General features: G+C 37.7%; 1 protein-coding gene across 4 annotated transcripts in view; it reads right to left on the reverse strand.

Moving 5' to 3' along the window:
• The window catches only part of Rb1 (RB transcriptional corepressor 1), a 131,528-nt gene that overhangs the window by 61,293 nt on the left and 47,885 nt on the right, over positions 1-22,350 (reverse strand). For 2 of the 4 annotated variants that reach the window (XM_087584953.1, NM_017045.2), the window contains 8 exon segments: positions 22,044-22,153; positions 21,057-21,134; positions 17,398-17,485; positions 11,580-11,696; positions 10,882-10,938; positions 10,761-10,792; positions 10,603-10,679; positions 8,862-9,058 (listed from right to left, as the gene is read on the reverse strand). In XM_087584953.1, the coding sequence (XP_087441079.1) occupies positions 8,862-9,058; positions 10,603-10,679; positions 10,761-10,792; positions 10,882-10,938; positions 11,580-11,696; positions 17,398-17,485; positions 21,057-21,134; positions 22,044-22,153 (756 nt within the window). 4 annotated transcript variants of the gene reach the window in all.

Consider the following 22,350-nt stretch of genomic DNA (forward strand, 5'->3'; position numbering starts at 1 on the left):
CATCAGACTGCCAACATACCACACTGCATGCAAAACACACTGTAATGAAGACTGCATGGAAAAGCTCATTATATGAAAGGAGCCCATGTCCACCGCACGGTCACACAGAAGGCCCCACCTTTACACACTGCAGGGCACTGACTCCCTCTACCTTCTCTCTGCTCCAGTCTGCTTTCAAGCCCTTGCCTCCAGCTCTTAGATGAACATCCTCTTAGTAAACACTGCTTCTGCTGCAACTATGTACTTGTACTCACTTCGTTTTGTCAGAGACACACAACTTAGAATAGTCCTGAACCCTGTTATCAGCCAATATCAAAAATGTATTCTGAACAAAATAAAAGATTTTTCACTTTGACTGAAGCCAAGTCTCCCAAGTCTCCCAGGGCTATAATAGTTAATTGTGGAAAATAGAAGTGTGGTATTAAAGATAAAATGGATCACGGTAAGAAAGGTTAAAGCCTTTGATATGTCTTCAGAAAAAAACTGGTTTTAAAAATAAAAAAATCACATGATAGATTTTCAATTTAGTCCTCTGGTTATTGTGTAACTGTCAACATGGCCTGCATTGTTTCATTGTCTTAACCCATATTTTTAAAAATTACTAAATCAAATAACCATTATTTTACAATTCAATTGTTTTCCTGTAAGGCATAATTCTTTGTAAACTGTAACTTAGAAAAGAAAAGCCAGCACATTGTCTCATGGCCAATGCCCGCACGCAACCTTCGTGCAGAGTGCACCGAGCTAATGATTCACAGAAACAGACAATACAGGCCCTTTCCTTGGCTCCTTTCTTGGCTTTTACAGAGTTGCAGGCTTTTCTCCCTTTTGTGTTCACTTCCTGTCAACTTTGACTTTTCAAAAGATACCAAAGCATCTTAAAAATCTATTTATGAGTTTGCTACCAAATCAGGACTCAAACAGACTGAATCACCTACTGCCACAGTGCTGGTGTGTAATACTGTGCTTCGTGAAATATCTGGGAAAACAACTGACAAGAAAATTGTTTAACCTTTACACATAAGAGTATCCTGATCAAAATTAATGCTTAAGAGCACACTAATCAAAATTCACTGCGTAAGCAAACTTCCTTGGTTTGGTGACTGAATAGAATCTAAAGTTCTGAGTCAACCATGTCATGTGTATTTACAGACACAGACAGCTTTCTCGTGGTTTTCTAAAGTGAATTAAGAGGAAATAATGAACTAGTAGCACTTTGGTGTCCCCACAAAATAAGCAGTACTCCAGGACAGCACCCACAAGACCAACTCACTTAATGCAGGAAAACAAAAACAATGTCCTAGATCACCCTCAGGGACGTATACTTCACATTTATATAGAATTAACAGATTTAAAAACTGGCAGGCCTGGTGAAGAAACAAGAACCAAATTTTGTAGTTTTAAACAACTACAAAACTGAAGAAAATAAGTGACAGTTTTCAAATGCTGAACAAGGGGACGAGGACCCACAGCGACTCCAGTGCAGTGGGTGCCATGCTGTAGCTGACTATGTAGGCAGCGCCCCACCAAAACACAGGGACAAATGGAAATAGACACCCACTGGTCCCCAACAAACAGCCCTGAGGTGAGGGAATTAACAAAACAGAGCTGAGGCCTGTGGAGACCCACTTCAGCTGGGGCACAACAGCCCACACCCAAGAGACAGCTAGCTTCTCAGTGCTAAAGAGGAAGTCCTGGAGGAGCAGAGGCTCTGTTGTACAAACTGGTTTCTACTAGCCACAGCAGACAAGCTTATGATCCATCTATAAGCAGTAGGTAAAGCACTTAAAAGATCATCTCTTGGATAGTGGAGGAAAATTAGATATAAAGACTGCTGTTTGAATAAAGATAAAGTTCCTGGAATCAGAAAGAAAGAAACAAAAAAAAAAAAAAAAAAAGAAAGAAAGAAAAAGAGAAAGCTGGGGATAGAGAGTACAAAACAATCAAACTACTTACAATTTAAATGTGTCCCAAACAAAGCACAACTCAAGAATATTAGTAAGAATATGAAAATATCCAGGAACCAGTAAGGCAAAATTCACATATTTAAATCTAGTAAAATATTACTAAGAGGCAAAAAAACAAGTGGTTGTTAGAAAGTAGAGTGTCAGTCAATAGAAACACATCTAAAAAGAAATAGGCATTAAGAGTTAGCAGATAGATTTTTAAAAAGTTATAATACCTATGTTCCATGTATCCAAGAAGGCAAAGGAGCATGAATCTGTTAAAGGGATGTAAAAGGAATCTAAGTAAGAACTTCTAGAATTGGAAAATATAGTATGCACATGAAATGAAAAGCAGATTAGATTCTTCGGAAGAAAAATACCAAAAAGCTTTAAGGTACAGTTTTAGGAACCACTTAAAATGAACTATAAGAGACAAGCATCCTTTAATAGAGGAGGGGGTGGCAGCAGTCAGGTGTGAGACAACCACAAGCAACTTAACATACGTAGAAAAGAGTGGAATCTCAAAAGAAAAGGTAGAGAGGTCAATTAAAAATCCTAATGTATAAGGGCCCAATTTTCCAAATGTGATAAAACCTACATTTTCACATATCCAAAGCAAAGAAAATTAAAAAGGCATGTTATAGGAAAACTGGTAAGAACCAACAATAGGAAGAAAATCTTACAGGGAGCCAGAAAGAGAGTAAAGTCTTCTATAGCAGAGAAGCAACCACACAGTGATTTCAGAAAGGAGGCAACCCAGACAGTGTAGCAGCTTGTTTAAACAGGAAAAGAAAGCTGTAACCTAGATTTCTATGCTTAGTCAAATAGCTTCCAAGCATGAAGTGACCTGTTTTTCCAGCCACACAAAAGTTGAAATAGTCCTTAAAGATAGACATGAATGCAGAAAATTTAAATGAATGAACAAACAAAAAGTTCCTGGAGACAAAAGGAAAATCAATCAGATGAAAATCTAAATCTCTATGAAAAATAAAGAACACACACCAAAAAAACATGTAAATAAATAAAAATACATTTTTATTTTTATCTTATTCTTTCTCTCTTTCTCTAAAAGGTAACCAATGGGTTTGCCATGGTCTTGTGTGCTTTTTTAATCCCAACACTTTGGAGGAAGAGGTGGATCTCCATGAGATTGACGTCAGCCTGACCTATAGAGTTGTAGACCATCCAGGGCTATACAATGAGACTCTATCTGGAAATAAATAGAAAAAGGAGGGAGGGGGGAAGGGAGGAAGGAAGAAAATAACTGATAGGTTGAATAGTATGTATTCAGTAACAGTCCCAAAGCTTGGAGAGACATAACTATAAGTATTCTTTCTGTTCAAATGTTTCTCTTTCCCATTCTTATCCACTGCCCTTCTTTTAGTTAGTTTGTTTATGTATCTGTTAGTTAATTAGTTAGTTACTTTGTTTTTAAGACAAAGTTTTATTCTGCTGCCCAGGCTGGCCTTGAACTCCTGGACTGAAGCAATTTTCCTGCCTTAGCCTCCAGAGTAGCAAAATACTGTGTCCTGTTACACCTGGCTGCTGGGTCCTTATACTAAAGAGAAAGTTGTAAAATAATTCAAAGGTAGACTGAGAAATCAAGGCCACATACTATAAATCTTAAAGCAACCAATTACAAAGTAAAATAAAGGAGGATAAGTAGTAAGCCTACAGAGAAGATAAAATGGATTAAAACATTCAATGCAAAAGAAGGCCAAAAAGAGGAAAATGAACAAAGAGACAGCCAAGAAGAAAACAAGCACCAAGAGGATTCGGTTCCAACCATATCAATAATCATGCTGATGTAAAACTTCCAGAAGCTGAGCATGGAGGCAAGCTTATAATCCCAGAAGCTGGGATACAAGGCAGAAAGACCATTCTGCACAACCAGGGCAAACAAGGGTACAAGAGACTCTGCCTCAAAAGAACCAAAAAAACAATCACACAAACAACAAAATCAGAGAGAAGAGACAAAGTGGGGTAAGGAAAAAGGAAGAAAAGAGAAAGATGAGACAGAAAAGTGAACTATTTCAAATGTCTCAAAAACAGATTATCATCCGACTGGTGACAATAAAAACCCAAATTAAGATCCAACAATGTACTGTCTTACAAGGTATTCACTTGAAGAAAATGACACAAGTAAGTTAAAAGCTAAAGGAAGAGGGAGCAATGCCACTGTTACTGGAAGACAGCTGAAGCAGGCTTACTAACGTGAGACACTTGCTTCATTCACAAGGCATGCCATGGAGATCAGCAACTTAGTCAGAGAGCAGTACAATTCTAATTTTCAAGGCCTTTGCCTCTGCCCTCCTAGGCCCCTCTGCACAGAAACCTTAGTTCCTTGTCCACATCCCCCTTGCTCCACATGTCCTGCCAGAGTGGCTCTGGCCCCTCAGTCTCTTAGTTCCTGAATCTCTTCTCAGCAGGGTCTTCATTTTCATTTCTAGTCAGTCTACACTCTCCTGAGATCAGTTCTGTAAATATAAAAATGTCTGTCTCTTAATATTAAACTGAAACTTCTCATATTTCTGTCAATCACATTGTCACTTCAAATGTCACCAAACATTTCTGCTAATTTAAATCTCTACTTCATTAGGCTCCATGCAGCTAAAACTTCAAATCTTGGGGCTGGGATTTAGCTCAGTGGTAGAGTGCTTACCTAGGAAGCGCAAGGCCCTGGGTTCGGTCCCCAGCTCCAGAAAAAAAAGAACCACAAAAAAAAAAAACAAACAAACAAACAAAACAAACAAACAAAAAAAAAAACCTTCAAATCTTCCAGGCAAACATCTTCCAGTCCTTGGCTCCATTGTTTCTCTACTGCACCTCCATAGCTTTGTTCTAAGGCATGACTGCCCCTGATAACCTACCTTTTCTAATCTTGCAAACGGATTCTGGGAACTGTGATACAACTACAGGTAATTTGTTTTTGCTCTGAAAATTGCCTGGAATTATGCAGGGCACTTCTTTGATCCTTCACTAGTCCACTCCATTCTCTATCAAGTCTCACAGTAGCCATCTCCAATCATAGCCACTCTCAAACTTTTCAGTGCCACCTCAGCCTCTCCACCTCAACCCTCAGAAAATCGTCTCAGCTCGATTTTGATCAAATAAATAAACAAAAAGAAAAGAAAAGCTATTAGTTGGAGACTTCTCAATTCCCTACCAGGGCACATCACAAAGTACCTTACTTGCAGTTTCTCAGTTTTCCCATTTGCCACAGCAGTATTTTGCAACCCACATGTTCTTCTGAAACGTGACCTTGATTTTCTTTAAACAGGAGGTAGCACCTACTTCCCCATCGCCTCAAGTTGGCAACCACAGTGACTGTTTTGCCCAGCATGTAATCCAGATGTGGTCCTCTTAGAAGCCTTTTAGAAGCCAGTGGCTTCTATGTCAGAAGTGTGCCTAACCTAAAAACCACACTGCTCTGAGGAAGCAGAGCACTCGGATTAGACCAGAGGATGAGGTGGGGTGGAATGTAGACCTAAGAAGAATCAAGTGTGAAAGGCTCAGTAAAATCTAAACCTGGCAGTGAAGGATCTAAGAGGCAGAACTACTAGGCTTGACTGTTGATACCACAGGGTCAAAGAACAGGTACCTTGTAAAGGCATTCCCAAAGCCTGTCTCACAAAATCCAAGCAACACAAAGCAGCCATTTGCACTACTGCTTCCTAGCAATAGAAGACACTGGTAGCTGTTCTTTTCCATAGCATCGCATCCTCTTCTGTTTTAAAAGACAGTCTTCCCTGAGTTGACACTGCCAAAGTGGGGTGTAGGGTCTGCTCTCTGTACTCTTAAGTCACTGTTACTACTTCATTTAATAGTCCTTGCTGCTCTGACTATGGACTTCCTTGCTGCTAGAACTTTCAGTCCTTACTGGCTGCTTCTACCATGTCTGAAATAGGCATGCATTCCTTCGGGCCTTGCACTCTTTAATTCATGCTTTTTTTTATTTCTCTCTCATCCAATTTCACTTTTTTTTTGTAGTCAGAATATTTTCTTTCCTGTACATCCTCTCAATGTTAAAGCTCCTTGGGCTTCTGCCTGTAGCCTTCTTTTCCAAATTATACTATCTCCTTAAGTGAGATTACCTAGTCACTAAAGTTCATTGACTCAGCTTTGGACAAAGCACATCAGGATTCAGATGATTCCTCTGCCACTTAGCTTGTATGGTCTTGGGAAACAATGAGCTTCTCTAGATATTCATTTCCTCGGCTAGAATATTATCACCTGACAGACTACTATCAGAATGCAGTGATTAGTTTTTTAAAATGTAATAACATTCAAAAATGCTTTTACAAACCAACTAGCATGAGATAATTTGGCAGTAAAGATTGGTAATGTTCATTATATAAGTGTGGCAGCTTTGGCATTCATATTTCTAGCCTAAGATTCTTTCTAAGTTCAACACATATAACTTACTGCAATTTGAATGGCCTGTAATTATTTTCAAACTCAGTGTAATAAACTGCAGTTAATCCTCAAGAAAATTACATATAACCCAGACTATCTATTTTCTTAAATGACACTATCACTGAGTTACAAGCCAGAAACATGGATATTGTAAACTGACCACCTCTGTCCCTTATTAGTCCTTATATAAATAACTACTACATCTGATAACACCAGGCCCCACACACTGTTTTAATGGGTTATACATAGTACGTCATCTAATGAGATATACAGGCAATAAATGACTGGTAGACATTATAGGCAATAAACACAGTAAGACTGTAAAGGAAGCACTGACTACAGATGAATGTTACCACAGAAGCAATGTGAAATATTAAAACATGGTGAATCAAAGGCAGTGAAAACCATTCAAAACTCATGCACTGGTAGAAACAAACGTCATTATATGAATTAAGCAGAAACTCTTGGGCTCAGCAGTTAAGAGTGTGTGCCGCTCTTGCAGATGATCTGAATGTTATTCCTAGCACCTACACGGTGACTCACAACCATCCATGACTTCAGTTTTGGGGGAATCTAATAGGCATGCATGTGGTACATAAATATGCATGCATGCAAAGAAACATTAGTATATATAAAGTAAAATAACTATCTTTTTAGAACCCATATTTAAAATAGACAACTCAAACATTCTGGAGTCATAACATATCTGTTTTGGTTTAAAATGTCTTCCATTTTCTCATGTTTTAAACACTTGGTCCTCAGTTGCAAGGAGGCCCTTATAGCTAATATATGAAGGTATGCAAGTTAAGTTTATGTTGCCATAGAAATCAGAGGATGTTGGAGATACCTGAACCATAGGACATCATGTAAGGAAAGTCGCAAGCACAGAATGGAGCTGGACCAAAAAAGAGGCTATGGTGATCTGGGATCAATTCTCAGTACATTAACACATGCACATATATTTAAGGGGAGGGATGAAAATAATTAGTACTTGATTTTGACTGCCCCTATCAACAACATAATATGAATACAATCCCATCAGGTTTTACATTACATGTATACATACATACATACATACATACATACACACACACACACACACACACACACACACACACACACACACACACGAATGATACAGAATCAAAAGTTGCCATGGATCTTGACCTGGGTATTAATTACATAGTTGTACTCAATTAATGGAAAACTCATCTGTCACCTGAAATTAAATTATAAAATTATGAGATCGATAGTGGATAACTGAGATGAGTCATATCATATAAACATGATGATGTATATTATTCCTGTAAGAATTATTGGAAAATTGGAAAATATATCACATGGTTATACTTGAGCTTCACAGACCTTAAAGAGTTGAAATTTGGGCTGGAGAGATGGAGCCCCTAGATGTCTTCCTCCCTCCCTCTCCCCTTGACCTTCCCCCTCCTTCCTACCTTCCTCCTGCACACCTGTCCACCTGAAGAGAGTACCAGATCTTATTACAGATATTATGAATCATCATGTGGTTGCTGAGAATTGAACTCAGGAACTTTGGACCAGTGCTCTTAACTGCTAAGCCATCTCTCCAGCCCCAATTATAGCTCTTTAAGGTCTGTGAAGCTCAAGTATACCCATGTGCTATATTTTCCAATTTTCCAATATAATGGCTATCATTCTTACAGGAAAAATACACATTATCATGTTTACATGACAAGACTCATCTAAAAGTCATCTACTATCAATCTCATAATTTTATAATTTAAAATCAAACATTAACAACATATCAAAAATACAAGTATTTGTATAAACTCTCACTAGCTGAGTATTCCTAATCAAAACAAAATCCCAGACTGAAGATACTCAAAAACTTTAAATTCCTTTCATTTCATATCAATGTTCAAACTAAATATTATTATACAACATGGTTTGAATTATTATTTTAAAATCTGAAAATCTGGTTAATCAGAAGGTATTACCCAGTAAAGTAGACCTGGAGAATATAACAGCACTTTAGGGGAATAGCTTGCATGTCATATCTAAACTGCCTTCGGCACATCGTTTCTACTCCTATAATGATATAAAACACTATCTACCATTAAATAATAGTGTAAATTTCATATTATTATGACTAAAACAAAATGATCAAGCAGATAAAACAGAAAATGTACATAATCTTTTAATTTTGTTGAAAAGTGTAGACATGTATATTATGAACAGTGACACTTCAACCTTAATGAATTACCTCAGCAAGGCTGACTTTAGATGCCAAGTTCTGTGACACGCTGCTCCTAAGCAGGTGCACTGGACGGTCTAGGACGCTCAGCACAACAACAAGCAGCTCACATCCCTGAATTCACACTAGTAATTCACACCCACCCACACGATTCCAATATTCCACTTGATGCCTAGGCTGGACACAGGTGATTCATTAAATAAACAACTTCTCAATAGCAGGTCACTTATGTATAAATACCTTCAGTTATTTAGCTAATCACTTACAGAAAGCCATGCAAGGGATTCCATGATTCGATGCTCACATCTTTCTAAATGTTTTATCATTTCTCTTGTCAAGTTGGCTTCCACTTTGATAAAACTTTCAATCACTTTGTAAAAATCAAAGGCTTTTAAATTAAGTACATTCAGAATCCACGGGAAGGACAAATCTGTTCCAGAATCAAGATTCTGTAACATACTCCCTAAAAAACAAGAGAGAAAAAAATGTGTCAGTATGAAATATTATTGTCTGAACTGATGAGATTTGGAAGATCTTATCACTCAGAATCAACATACAGATAAAAAGGGAAACCACTTTTATTTTCAGTAGGTAATTTTTATTCTGTGGTCTACAGACTGTCAAGAAACAGGATTCAAAATTTTAAGTGTATGTGCACATTTTCCTTAGAGATAGGAATCATGGTTTCTGTAAGATTTGCACAAGTTTACATGCCCTCCACTAACACCCAGGCAGGTATCTGACCAGCAATTCATTACATACCCACTTAAACTACCATTACTGCTCAGTTGGGAAGACTAGTGATGCTTTTAAGACTCTGCTAACTAGTCTGGCATGGGCAATTCTGGTCTTTAATCCCAGCAGAGGCAGGTGAATCTCTGAGGTCTAGGACAGCCAGGACTACATAGCGAGACCCTTCCTTGAGCCTGATGCTGCAGGGCTATAATGCCAGATACTCAAGAGGCTGAGGCAGGAGAATTACAAGTTCAAGATCTGGTCAGTGTACAGATTGAGTTTAATGCCTACTGAGATCCTTTCTTAAAAACTGTAAGCATAAGGGAGCTGGGTTGCTTAGTCCCTGCCCTGAGTTCAGTTCTCAACGCTTCCAAAGGTATTTGCCAGCTTTATTAGAAAATGATTTTTCGGGCTGGATTGATGGCTCAGCGTTTAAGAGCACTGACTGCTATTCCAAAGGTCCTGAGTTCAGATGGCTCACAACCATCTGTAAAGAGATCCGATGCCCTCTCCTGGTGTATCTGAAGACAGCTACAGTGTACTCACATATAATAAATAAATAAATCTTTTAAAAAAAAAGAAAAGAAAATTATTTTTCTTAAAAACCATGCAGATTGCAGTTGGGAAGATTCAGTTTCAGTGATTACTAATTTAAATTCTTTTATCTATTTATCTATCTTTAGATAACTCCTCTTTTGTTTCCCCAAGTAAAACATTTTAATATTTGCAACATTTGAAAAGTAATATATTAAAAAGAAAAGTAATATCTTTTAAAATTGTATTTTTAAAACAGGTATGAGCTTTTACTCTGTTATTTTCAACACTCATTACATTGTCATAGGTATTACAAAAACAGCAACCAATTACGAAGGACTCAGTTTCTGGTGGATTCCTGCTCCTGGTCTCATGAGCACAGAGACATAACAGTGGGGCACAGAAGCACTGCTGCCCTTCAGCACTCCTGTGGCACTTTACCTGCTCACGAGCCTTTGTAGCAGTTTCATTAGCTACCGTTCCTGAATTCGAGATGCTCAGAGCAAAAACCTTGCAAAATTCCACGCCCCCCCCCCATGAGCTAAATGACTGACATGTTAAACCATTTAAATAGCTGTAACTGCCAACCACACTGCTCAGCATACATTGGTCTATAGCTTGACTTTTTCTTCTCACCACACAGATACACACAAAAACCAAAATCACACAAAACCACAACATAACTTAAGAATTTGTTTCGATTAAGCTACAGTGCTTATTTATTGAAGTTTAACTTACTGCTATATGTAGCCATTACAACTTCAAGAGCACAGGCCAATAAAGACATATGAAAGATGTTGTCATTTAGGAGTTTGCTAAAAGGAGAAAAGGGATAAATAATTTTAAATATGTTTTTATAAAAAGAAATTGTTTTATTAAAATGAGAAAATACTTACCTAAAATTCTGAATGGACAAACGTTCTTCTTCCTAAAACAAATAATTTTTTTAAAAAATTTAATTGAAACTTTCCTTGTGTCAGCATTGAATTTTTTTCTATTTTATTCTCTTTAACTTACTGATTTAAGCATCGATTCCATCACACGATAATACAATCGAACCCCAAGTTTATATCGCTACAAACAAAAGGAAAAAATAATAAAATTTTACTGCTTCAGAAAATAAAAAAGTTAATTGATTTTTGTTAAAGTCTTTTCTTGAAACACATTCTGCTCCTTCTAGGAATATGGACAGCAAGAGATCACAAAGGCTACTTTGTTTACAGTCCCAGGCTGACTATAAACTCGTGCCTGGTATTCCAACACCCAGGGTAGGATGGCTAAAAGCTGATGTTTCTCTGCTCAGTTTTAGCTGTGTCACTTGCTCTATACAGGCTATGTGCCCAGGATATTTTAAACATTTTACACTTCTAGTAATAATCCTTTTGGTGATGCAGGATTTTGATTAAAAGATTAAAAGAACAGTTTCTGTCTGTAAAACGCAATAATACTAGCATAGGCCAAAAAAAAAAAAAAAAAAGAAAGAAAGAAGAAAGAAAAAAGGAAGAAAAAAAAACCCCAAAGTTTATCTAATCAGTAAGTGTTTTAAACAAATGATTAGTTCCCATTGATTAAAAAAAAATCAGCTTATCAACAGATGAGTTCTATACTGTGGTACTATATCCTATTACACCAATTTGACTACAGCACAGGCTGTATCAACAGATGAGTTCTGTAAGTTCTATACTGCGGTACAAACAGATTTGCACTCAAGTTACCTGTGCTCCAATGTCAATACATCCCTGCCCCACAGCGCTAGCAAACTTCTCTTTAAAGATGTGTCCAACATCCTTTACTCTTTTTAGGATATTTTCTTTTGGATTCACTGTGCAATTCTTTAAGAAATATAAACAGAAATAAATACTGAAGTTATTCTTTGACCAGAATTGACATTTTCCTCTGTTACAGTAAATAACTTTGATCTGTTGCTTGTTTGTGAAGACATGTAAACAGTTCTACTGTAACAAATCAATTAACACTACAGAATATAACCAGTCAACACAGAATTCCACTGTATATCATATACAAAAATTATTCAGTACAATCAAAGTACACTTTTACTGAAATCTGAAGCCAGTGGTTTTCAACATTCCTGATGCTGTAACCCTTTACTACAGATCCTCCTGTTATGATGACCCCTCCAACCATAAAACATTGTTGCTACTTCATAACTAATTTTCCTACTGCTATGAATCATAATGTAAATATCTGATATGCAGAATATCTGATATGCAAACCTCAAAGGGGTTGCAACCCACAGGTTAAGAAGAGCTGTTTTAAACAAATAAAGGTTATGTCAGCCTTTCCATCTATCATCTGTCTTCATAAAGTCTCCTCAGTCATGGATTGCTTTAGTGGACTGGAAAGATGCTCAGCAGTTAAGAGTCCTGGCCTTCAGAGGACACGGATTTGATTCTTAGCATTGACTAGAGGCTTACAACTTTCTTTAACTCCAGTCCCAGGGACTCCACTGCCCTCTTCTGGCCTCTGCAAGTACTACATGCACATGGTACATTAACATACATGCAGGCAAGAACACGCACATGCATAAAAACAAACAAAAAACCCCAAACTGTTTTTCAAAAAGGGTTACCTTAAGATGTATATAATAGGGGGGAGGATGGCGAGGGGAACACCCATATAGAAGGGGAAGGGTTAGGGGGATGTTGGCTTGGAAACCGGAAAAGGTAATAACAATTGAAATGTAAATAAGAAATGCCCAATTTAATAAAGATGGAGAAAAAAAAAAGATGTATATAACCTTACTACCCAAAATCAAATGAAATAAAAGTAAGATTTGAGTTTTGTTTTATCAATGCAGTTAGGAAAGTAATTAATCTGTATTTTTAGGTATAAGAGTCAGGAGAATAGTTACAAGTGATGTATTATAATAGTCTATACTTATACTATGCTATACTAAAATACATCACAAACATTCATGTCTCCTATAATCAGACTAATTTCCTTTTTATAATCTTGATGATCATATACATTCAAACTATTATACACTAAAAATAAACTTTCTAAATTCAAGATTATAATTCTTTGCACAGTGCCACTAAAAATTTAACTCAAGACCTTAGAATATCAATAATTCCATATTTCCTAAAGAAAACAGAATACAAATCTTAAAAACATTAGACACAGACACACAAAGACACCAGTTCCTGGTGTAGAATCACTGTTGTCAAAATGTCTGCATAATTTCTAAGATTTTATGTATAGGAAAGAGGACATTTTTTTTTTCCAAAAAATACCCCCACTGAACTAATATAGAAAGAAGTAAAATTTCAAGCTATGGTGGAGGCAAGAAGATTTTGAATTCAAAGCCAGCCTAGGCTAAATAGGACACATGTTTGAGGACACGATGGATGGATGGATGGATGGATGGATGGATGGATGGATGGATGGATGGATGGATGGATGGGTGGGTGGATGGATGGATGGGTGGGTAGATGGATGGATGGGTGGATGGATGGGTGGGTAGATGGATGGGTAGATAGATGGATAGAGGGTAAGGGAGGAAGGGAGAGAAGAAAAAAAGGGAAAACCAATGAAAAAGAAAAAGGAGGAGGAAGAAGAAGATGAAACAACTCACTGGAAAATGTTATGGTCTTTACCATGCTTGCTCTGGGCCCATCTATCACCCACACATCAGTTATGTTCACATAGTGCACGAAGCTTCAAATTCATTACAATTTAGGCTATGATGAATTCTGCTTAAGAAAATGTCCCTGAGAGAGAATTTCTTGTCTAGCTGATGTAACTCAAATTAGGGGGAGCACCTACCTACTTCAAAGATGGGAGCAAGTATTCAAGAAAATATTAGAAGAGAGATTATCTTTCTTTAACATCTACATTGTCCTTGTTAAAAGCTGTAAGCAGCTATGTATGTATGTATATATGGCAAATATTCTTGGCCTATAGAATTATATCATTATATAAGTTGGGCAAATAAAATTATATTTGAACAATTATTATAGATAAAATGACAGAACTTGTGTACTCTCTGGATACAATACAGTAGAAGATAACATACTATGATAAAAAGTGATTACAGGGGCTGGAGAAATGGCTCAGAGGTTAAGAGCACTGACTGCTCTTTCAGAGGTCCTGAGTTCAAACCCCAGCAACCACATGGTGGCTCACAAGCGTCTGTAACGGGATCTGATGTCTTCTTCTGGTGTGTCTGAGGACAGCGGTAGTGTACTCATATATAATAAATAAATCTTTTTTTAAAAAGTGATTACAGTATGAAATAGAACATTAGCAAATATAAAAGGCACTTAATTATATTAATTATAGTAATACATTTGTAAAGGCTCCCAGCCAGGTGTGGCATGGTTATGTATTTCTCTGTCACTTAACCCCTAAGCAAGATATGAAGTGAGGGGTCACTCATAGAGGCTAGCACCAGTTACCAGTTTCTCTTTCTTGCTTTTCTGAGGGAAGGACAACAGGAACTTTCAAATCAAACTTAGGGTCTGTTAGGAATGGGAAGGGATATGTGAAAGGTAAGTTCTATTAGCTAAACCAAATAATAGTTAGACTCACAGAAGATTCAGCAGCAATGGGATCTTAAAAATGATATGGTAATATCTCAAATCTCTGAGAAAATTAATGACAACCTAGAATTAAAGAACCATCTAAAGCACCTACCACAAAGCAAGGATAAAGACACCCTCTCTCTCTGTGTGTGTCTCTGACACACACACACACACACACACACACACACACACACACACACACACATCCCACATGTCCCCAAACTAACCTTGAGGTTACTGGAAAGAAATTGCCATGGGAAGGTTTAGAGGGTGGAGAAACAACAAAGAGTAATTTATTCATAGTATAACCTCAAAAGTAAAAGCAATACTTCATCCTCTATTACAAAGAGATAAAGAGAAGAGTTTTGGAAATCGCAAAGGTAGTGACAAACACCTGAAGAGAAAGAAGTAAGCTGTGCTAAAACCAGCTCCTGTTTGTAGGTTCCAGGTGGGTGAGGGCAGGGGGAGTGGGGGGTGGGGATGCAGTGAGGGGGAAGCCCCATCCAAAAAATATCTGTGTCTGAGAGCAGGGAACAACCACAAGTCAGGGAGCCTGAATTTAACCTGTCACAACAGCTCTCCCGGGTGGGGGAGCCTGGAAAGACAACTGTGATTTGGAAAAGGGGTCCCAGAACTTGACAAACCAAAGAGTGCAGATGGTAAACTACACAAGGAAAGCCATTCAGTGTTCAACAGCTCGGAACGGACCTCACAGACTGAGAACAGCCTGCGAGTTGGAAAGTCCTGAGCCTAAGGTTAGTGGGTGAATGAACCCTGGGACCCACCTACTGCTACTCACTCCCAATAATATGGTAAGCCTGAAACTGTAACAGTCTTATTGCTATAGTGTGACTAACACTGGAGAGATTTGGAAAGCACAAAGTTCTCTACCTGCTCTCTACAGACCTCAGTGCTGCTAGTCCTGCCCTATATTCACAACACATTTAGGGACACTCCGAGCTGGAACATTAAGCATCCCAGAGCATCTGAAAACATGAGCTTGTGGAGGGTGACAAACTGCAAAACTAAATGTGACCATATGCCTCTGGTGTGCACAAAAGGGAAGCTACTTAAATGAAGACGACATTAGCAGACACGAGATACTTGTCCGACACAGACTCAACACTAGGATAAGCCATAAACGACAACCACCCACAAGTTCCAAATGACCTCTAACTACGGTTATGAATATACCTGGCAGCCTCCAATCTTTGAGGACCCAAGAAAAAGCTGCTCCAACAGGTCATGTTGGTTTTTTTTTCATTTTTTGTTTTTTAATGAAAAGGTTATCCTAATAATTTCAAGAATTGTCAGTTGGAAAAACAGGAATTTATAAAAAAAGAAAATATTACCCAGGAAAGGGAACAATTAGCAGAGTAAAGAGACAAAAATTGTCAACTATACATGAAACACACAATTATCTATAATACACAAAGGACTATAATAATAAGCACCCCATACTAACTAATTCAATCAATATCAGACTAATAGATTGAATAGATGGCTCTTAAAAAGAAAAAATATAAATGTGCAATAAATATTTTTAAAAGTGTCCAAGATCTCTAGCTAAATAGGGAGTGCAGACTAACACTGCTCTGAGCTCCCATCTCACTTCAGACAGAGTGGCTGTGCTAATTGAAACTAGACTTAGCCTAAGACCTAGCCACTCTATTGCTGACATACACCAAAGCAGCCCACAGCGACACTTGCTCCGTGTCTACTGCTGCATTACTTGCAAGGTTGCAAGGGCTAGAGAATGAACCCTATCTAGACATCTGTCATAGACACAGTGGAGTTTTATTCAACTATAGAAGAGAAATCATGTTTTCCAGGCAATGGATGCAACTAGACATCATTATATCAAGCAAAATGTGTCAGGCAGACTCAGGAAACCTGTGAGTGTCCTTTGCCTGCTCATTGGTAGAATCTAGGCTTCAATTGGGTGATGGCAGTATGAGAGGACAAAGAAGACCATGAGGGAAAGGGAAGAAATCTTAAGGGAAGGGGAAATGGGTGGAGAAGGCGATGGGAAAGATGTAATGTGAAAGGAGCAGGCGGGACTCCTGGAAGGGAGCCGCATGGAGACGGAGGAGTAGATAAACTACAATGCACAGTGAAGCACATGTCTGAATACGGCACAGTGAGACGCATCACTTTTATTCTACCTTAGAATTAATAAGAAAAAGCATACATACTGAGCAGTAGTCAAAAACAGAAGGAAAAGGATGGGCTGGGGAGATGGCTCAGTGAGTAAAACACTTGCTATGTGAACATGCAATCCTCAGCTTGGATCCCAGCTAACAGCTGATGTGGCAGGCAGGCAGGCAGCATGCGAGTGCCATCTCAGAGTGGGATGCAGAAACCAGAGGACACAATCCTGGGGGCTCACTAACAGTTGATATAACATTGGTGAGCCTCAAGTTCACTGAGAGTTCTGTCTTTAGGAATGAAGGGAAGAACTATAGAAGACAGACGCCAGATGGTGACCTCTACACTTCAAGAACACACAGACATGCAGATAGATCCATAAACAATTGTGAAGGAAGGAAGACAAAGGAAAGGGAAAAAAAGGAAAAAAAGAAGTGATGCACACTTTAATCTCATCACTGGGAGGCAGAGGCAGAAAGATCTCTGTGATTTCAAGGCCAGAATGGTTTACACATCCAATTCTAGGCCAGCCAGGGCTGGATGGTAAGACCCTGTTTCAAAGAGAGAGAGAGAGACAAAGAGGAAGGAAGGAAATGGAAAAAGAGAGTATCTTAAAGGGAAGTGCTTCAGTTGCAAGGAAAGTAGCAAACATAAGAAAAACTAACAATATTTAAATAAAGTAACCATTAAGTCTGAAACAGTTTAAAGAGCAACAAATAAAATACCAAATAAGTACATTTTTGGATAAAAAAATAAGTGTTTGAAATTACACTTAGTACTTTAGCTTCTAATTTCAATTTTCTTTTAAGATGTCACAAGTGATATTTTACATATGGCTTACACTGAAGTAGGAAATCAGATTTTCTGATGGCTGATCACTTGCAGAATTTAAAATCACCATTAACTGTTGAATAGTATTCATAACAGTCCTAGAGAAGGAAACACAGGAAGAAGCATTGAGCAATGAAGGGGAAAAAAAAAACACAAGAAAAGACTAAAATACAACTATCACATAAGTTAAGCATATATCTTTTTTGGGTGTGGGGAACAAGGGTTCATTTGGATTACACAGCCTAAGTTACAGGCCACTGAAGGAACCAAACGCAGGAAGAACTCACCCCAGGAACCCAGATGAATTCTGTGCAAGGTACAAGATATGGACTAGTTTCATTTTTCTACAAGTGTGACCACAGTATGTGTTGAAGATGCTGTCTTTTCCTAGGGTATATTTTAGCCTTTGTCAAAGGTTAGGTGACTGTGGAAGCATGGGCTTAGGCATGATCATCCTACCAAAAGCCATCTATAGATTCAATGAAATCCTCATCAAATCCCAATGCGCTTCTTTGCAGAAATTAAAATTCATATGGCAATCCAAAAGACTCAGGGTAGCCAAAGTAATTACGAACAATGGAAACACTAGTAAGGCATCAGTATTAAGCATATCTCTCTCTTTTTTAAAATATTTATTTACTTAAGGTATATTACAGATGATTGTGAGCCACCATGTGGTTGCTGGGATTTGAACTCAGGACCTCTGGAAGAGCAGTCAATGCTCTTAACCACTGAGCCATCTCTCCAGCTAAGCATATCTCTTAACATATCATGTATCCCACATATCTTGAAGATCCCTGAAATAAGACCTTATCTAAATAAAATCCCCTTAGCGTGTATAGTTTAAAAATTACAGCTTACTTAAGTCTTTTAGAAAAGTAGTATCATTAAGTACATTTACAGAACTAATACATTTACTAATAAAACTAAGTACCAATACTCTTGATAGAAAAATATTTGTCAAACAAATGACATTTTCCAGAAAATATACCTTATATTTTCATACTATATGGGTATGTGACTGGCATCAAAATGCTATTCTTTCAAGAAAATATTACAATTAGGTGTTAATACTCCACTCTCCAGGACAGGGCCTCACTGTATAGTATAGGCTAGCGTCAAGCTTGCAACAACACTCTTGATTCAGCCTCCCAGATCTGAAGATTACAGTAAAGGACCACTACATCTGTCCTTAAATTGTATATACTTTCAACCAAAGACAGTAAGATTCTTAGAAACTCATGCGAAGAATTAAAAGAGCCTTTGTTACTCCTTCAAGAGAAAAGAGTAAGGTCTTGAGTAACAATGCTGGGGTTAGAGAGATGGTTCAGCAGAGGTCCTGCTCTTACAGAGGTCCTGAGTTCAATTCCCAGCAACTACATAGTGACTCACAACCATCTGTAATGCCCTCTTCTGGTGTGTCTGAAGAGAGTGATAATGTGCTCATATACATAAAATAAATATTTTAAAAGTCACTATTGCTAAAGCATAAAATTTGTCAGTGTCTCAAGACCTCCATAGTTCTGTAACTTTGCATGTAGACATACACTGTGTTTGTAGAATATAGTAAAGCTATACACGTAGTTTTGGTTTGAGGCATTGTATAAGGATGAAAAGAACCACAAACTGTTTAAGGCTGATTTAAATATAATATAAAACATGTCATGTTCTCGGGTTTCTCTACACTTCCTATTTCACACACTCTATTTTTTATAGCTACTAGAGATAAATCCAAGTCACAATGACTAGTGCCACAAGACCAACTACTAAAAACAAAATTGCAGACTTCTTTGAAGCAACTGACTCAAGCACTTGTTCTTTTCTTGATACTGGTATCTTTTCTCAGATTCCTGACTTTATGCTCTAGGCTCCAAGCCATACTAGTTCATGGTAGCCTAACTTCTACCTGGTTCTTATGGCTGCATTCCCCACTTCCTGGCTTCTCACACACTTCCTCACTTCTGCACAAGATCCACATATTTTTATGTCTTTAACTTGCCCTGATAATTCCCCAATCTACAGGTGCTTTGTATCTTGCTGCTTACTAGGTATCTGCATAAATTCTGTTAAGACTGACAGGTGAAACATGACTATGTCACATGTGTCACACCTGTCCCTGTCCCTCATTCCCACCACCGTTCATTCCATTCAGTCCTTTGGCATGCAAAGCTCAACTACTCTAGTAGGTCAGTGCAGAGCTTTTCATTCACCATGGGGGAAAGGCAGAGGCATGTAGAGGGAAAGAATTCCTCAGGTTACTGCATCTGCACTCTGGTCCAAGCACTAAGATGCACTGGCACTGTGTGCACTGGGTCTTCCCTCACTGACCACTGAAAGGTTAGGTTGTAAAAATAAAGTCTGGGCTGGGGATGGAGCTCAATGAGAGAGCACCTGTTCAGTATGTGGCAAAGCCTTGAGTTTGATCACCAGGAAAACAACAAACAAACAATAAAAACAACTTCTCTGAAAAATAAAATTGATTTTTATCCTTATTTGTATTTATCATGGATTTAAAACACAGGCCACACCAAGTACCAGATAAAGCACGTAGTTACTACTTGTTTTCCATTCCTGCAGTTTATCCCTCATCTTGCAATCAGTACAGAGCAGCTAGCAGTCCCCAGATCCATTATTCTGTGCCACATTTCAGTGCCTCTTTATATAATATTACCTCTTGCTAAATTAACTTGAGACAAAATTTCACACAATTTGTATTACTAAAATGAGGCTGTTTACGTATCTACTGCCAGTTGATATGTATCCCTGTCTGCTTACAATGTACCAAGCACCATGAAAGATCATATTAAAACTGTGAATAAAAACCTGCAGTCCATACAGAAAGCAACTTAAAGGCTATTGTTTGTATTAGTAAAAACATGCAAACACGTAAATGGATTAATAGTTATACTGTGAACACAGAAAAAGAGCAGATGGCAGTCCACAAAAAGAAGTTTCAAGAAGGAATGCCAAGTATGAAGGCTTTCAAGTACAAAAGAAGTCTGACAATTCAAAAACTGAAAAAAGGCCAGTGTGTGGTCAACACAGAGTAATCAAGAACAAAATGAGGTTGGCCAGGCAATAGAAAACGGGTCATGTAAGGTCTTAGGGATGGTTAAGGAATGTGCTTTGTATTCTAAATGCAACTACAAGTAATCAAAGGGCTGAAGCAGCAGTCACACACGATTTGGTTTACAGTCATAGACTATTATTTGCAGGCTCCGTGGAAAACAGGTTTATTGGTAGGAGAAAGCTACAGTGGTAAGACACGCATGACATGATCAGTTAGGCACTGCAGACACTCAAGAAGAGAGCGAGCTGTCTTGCACACAGGAGGTGAGAGTGGGCAGAATCGGAGGAAAGCATGTGAAACATTCAGCTGGAGCTGATCTGAGTGAGGAAGGGACATAAGACACCTCTCGGTTATGTGACATCAAATGCTAGTGCTTTTCCTTTCTGAGTGAAACACACATTTTAAGTTATGTTCTTTATGCACAAACACAACCAAGTTATATTGGTAACCTAGGCAAGTCATAAATCGACAAAAACCAGCCTTCCATATATATTTGTTACATGCTGTGCAAATGCAAAGTCAAACAAAGAGCAAGTCTGAAGCACTGACATAGTCTGAATAAACAATTACAACGAAGCTGGAACCAGGAAAAGGCATACCTAACTGGAGTGTGTGGAGTAACCATGTTTGCCTCTTCATCAGGGTTGCTTTTTCGTGGAGTTCTCTCTGTTTCAAAACTAAATGATAAGTAAAGTAACTCACACTGAAATTTACAATTTGTGTTTATGCATCAAAAAGCAGTTATTCCTTAATAATGGATAATAATGAATCCCTGTTGTTCAGAGCATCACACAAATGCTTGCTACAAGGTAAGAATTATGAGGTCAGTGCTGCTTGTGTAATTGTTTTGTCACCATCACTCTTCAGCCTGGGTCTCCTTCTGCAGGTTGACAGCAAAGCTGTGTTCCAACCACTCAGTACAGCACTTTGAGAAGTGGAAGGTGTATCTGGCTGGTACTGGAGACAGCCAAGCTGTGAGGGATCTTAAAGCATCGCACATCTCATCTTTCAGGGCACTATGCTGTCTAAAGGTTTCATTTCTACTTAGATAGAACGGAAAACGTTTTACTGTGTTTAACTTCTAAATTACATGTTTTAATTTCACAGTAGATAATTCTTCTTAAAGAGTCAAATTAGCTTTACATATGAACAGTTAAAAACTGTAATTACTCCCAGCCATTTCCTATTTTAGACATCTTACTTGGTAAGTTGAGGATTTTTTAAAAATATTGTTTGAGATATCAATTAAGTGACAGTATATAAAAAGGATGGAATGGAAGAGAAACCTCTTGAGTAAACTAATTAGTTCAACCATTTTTTTTGGTACATGTTTAAAACATATCTACCTGACCAAACAAACACAAAATCAGAGAACTCTCATAAGAAATATTTGACACTAAATCTCTATTTGTTATTTTTGTATGTTTAAGGAACTACCTTTACAGTAGGCAAAAGACATTTGAGAATAATCTGCTATAAAAGCTGTTCAAAGATGTCTAAGTTAATGAAAATCTATGTAACATATCTGAGTAATTAGTAATACAAATAAAAAGCAGGCCAATGTATAAAATATGTTATTGCAATACCTGTCTATAGTATCAGTCTGAAGTGTTTTGTCATGATCCAAAAATAGTCTTGCATCTAAATCTTTGCTTTTAAGATAAACTTCTTCGTAGCGTTTAGAAAGACTTTCAAGCTCAAAAGAAAGAAATTGGCAATTATTCTTTTTTGTGTAATGTTTCTTAGAATACGCAGGTAAATTTCATTAAAGAACTTTTGTACTATGTACATTTAATTTTAAAACATACTGAGTCCAGAACCAAAGTAAAACCAGTCTAGAAGTGAACTAAAGAATATTACACATAAACTTCAATATTATTTTTTACTATCTTA

Source organism: Rattus norvegicus, chromosome 15 (genome assembly GCF_021556685.1).
Source record: "Rattus norvegicus strain SHRSP/BbbUtx chromosome 15, alternate assembly SHRSP_T2T, whole genome shotgun sequence".
NCBI classification, from domain to species: Eukaryota; Metazoa; Chordata; class Mammalia; order Rodentia; family Muridae; genus Rattus; species Rattus norvegicus.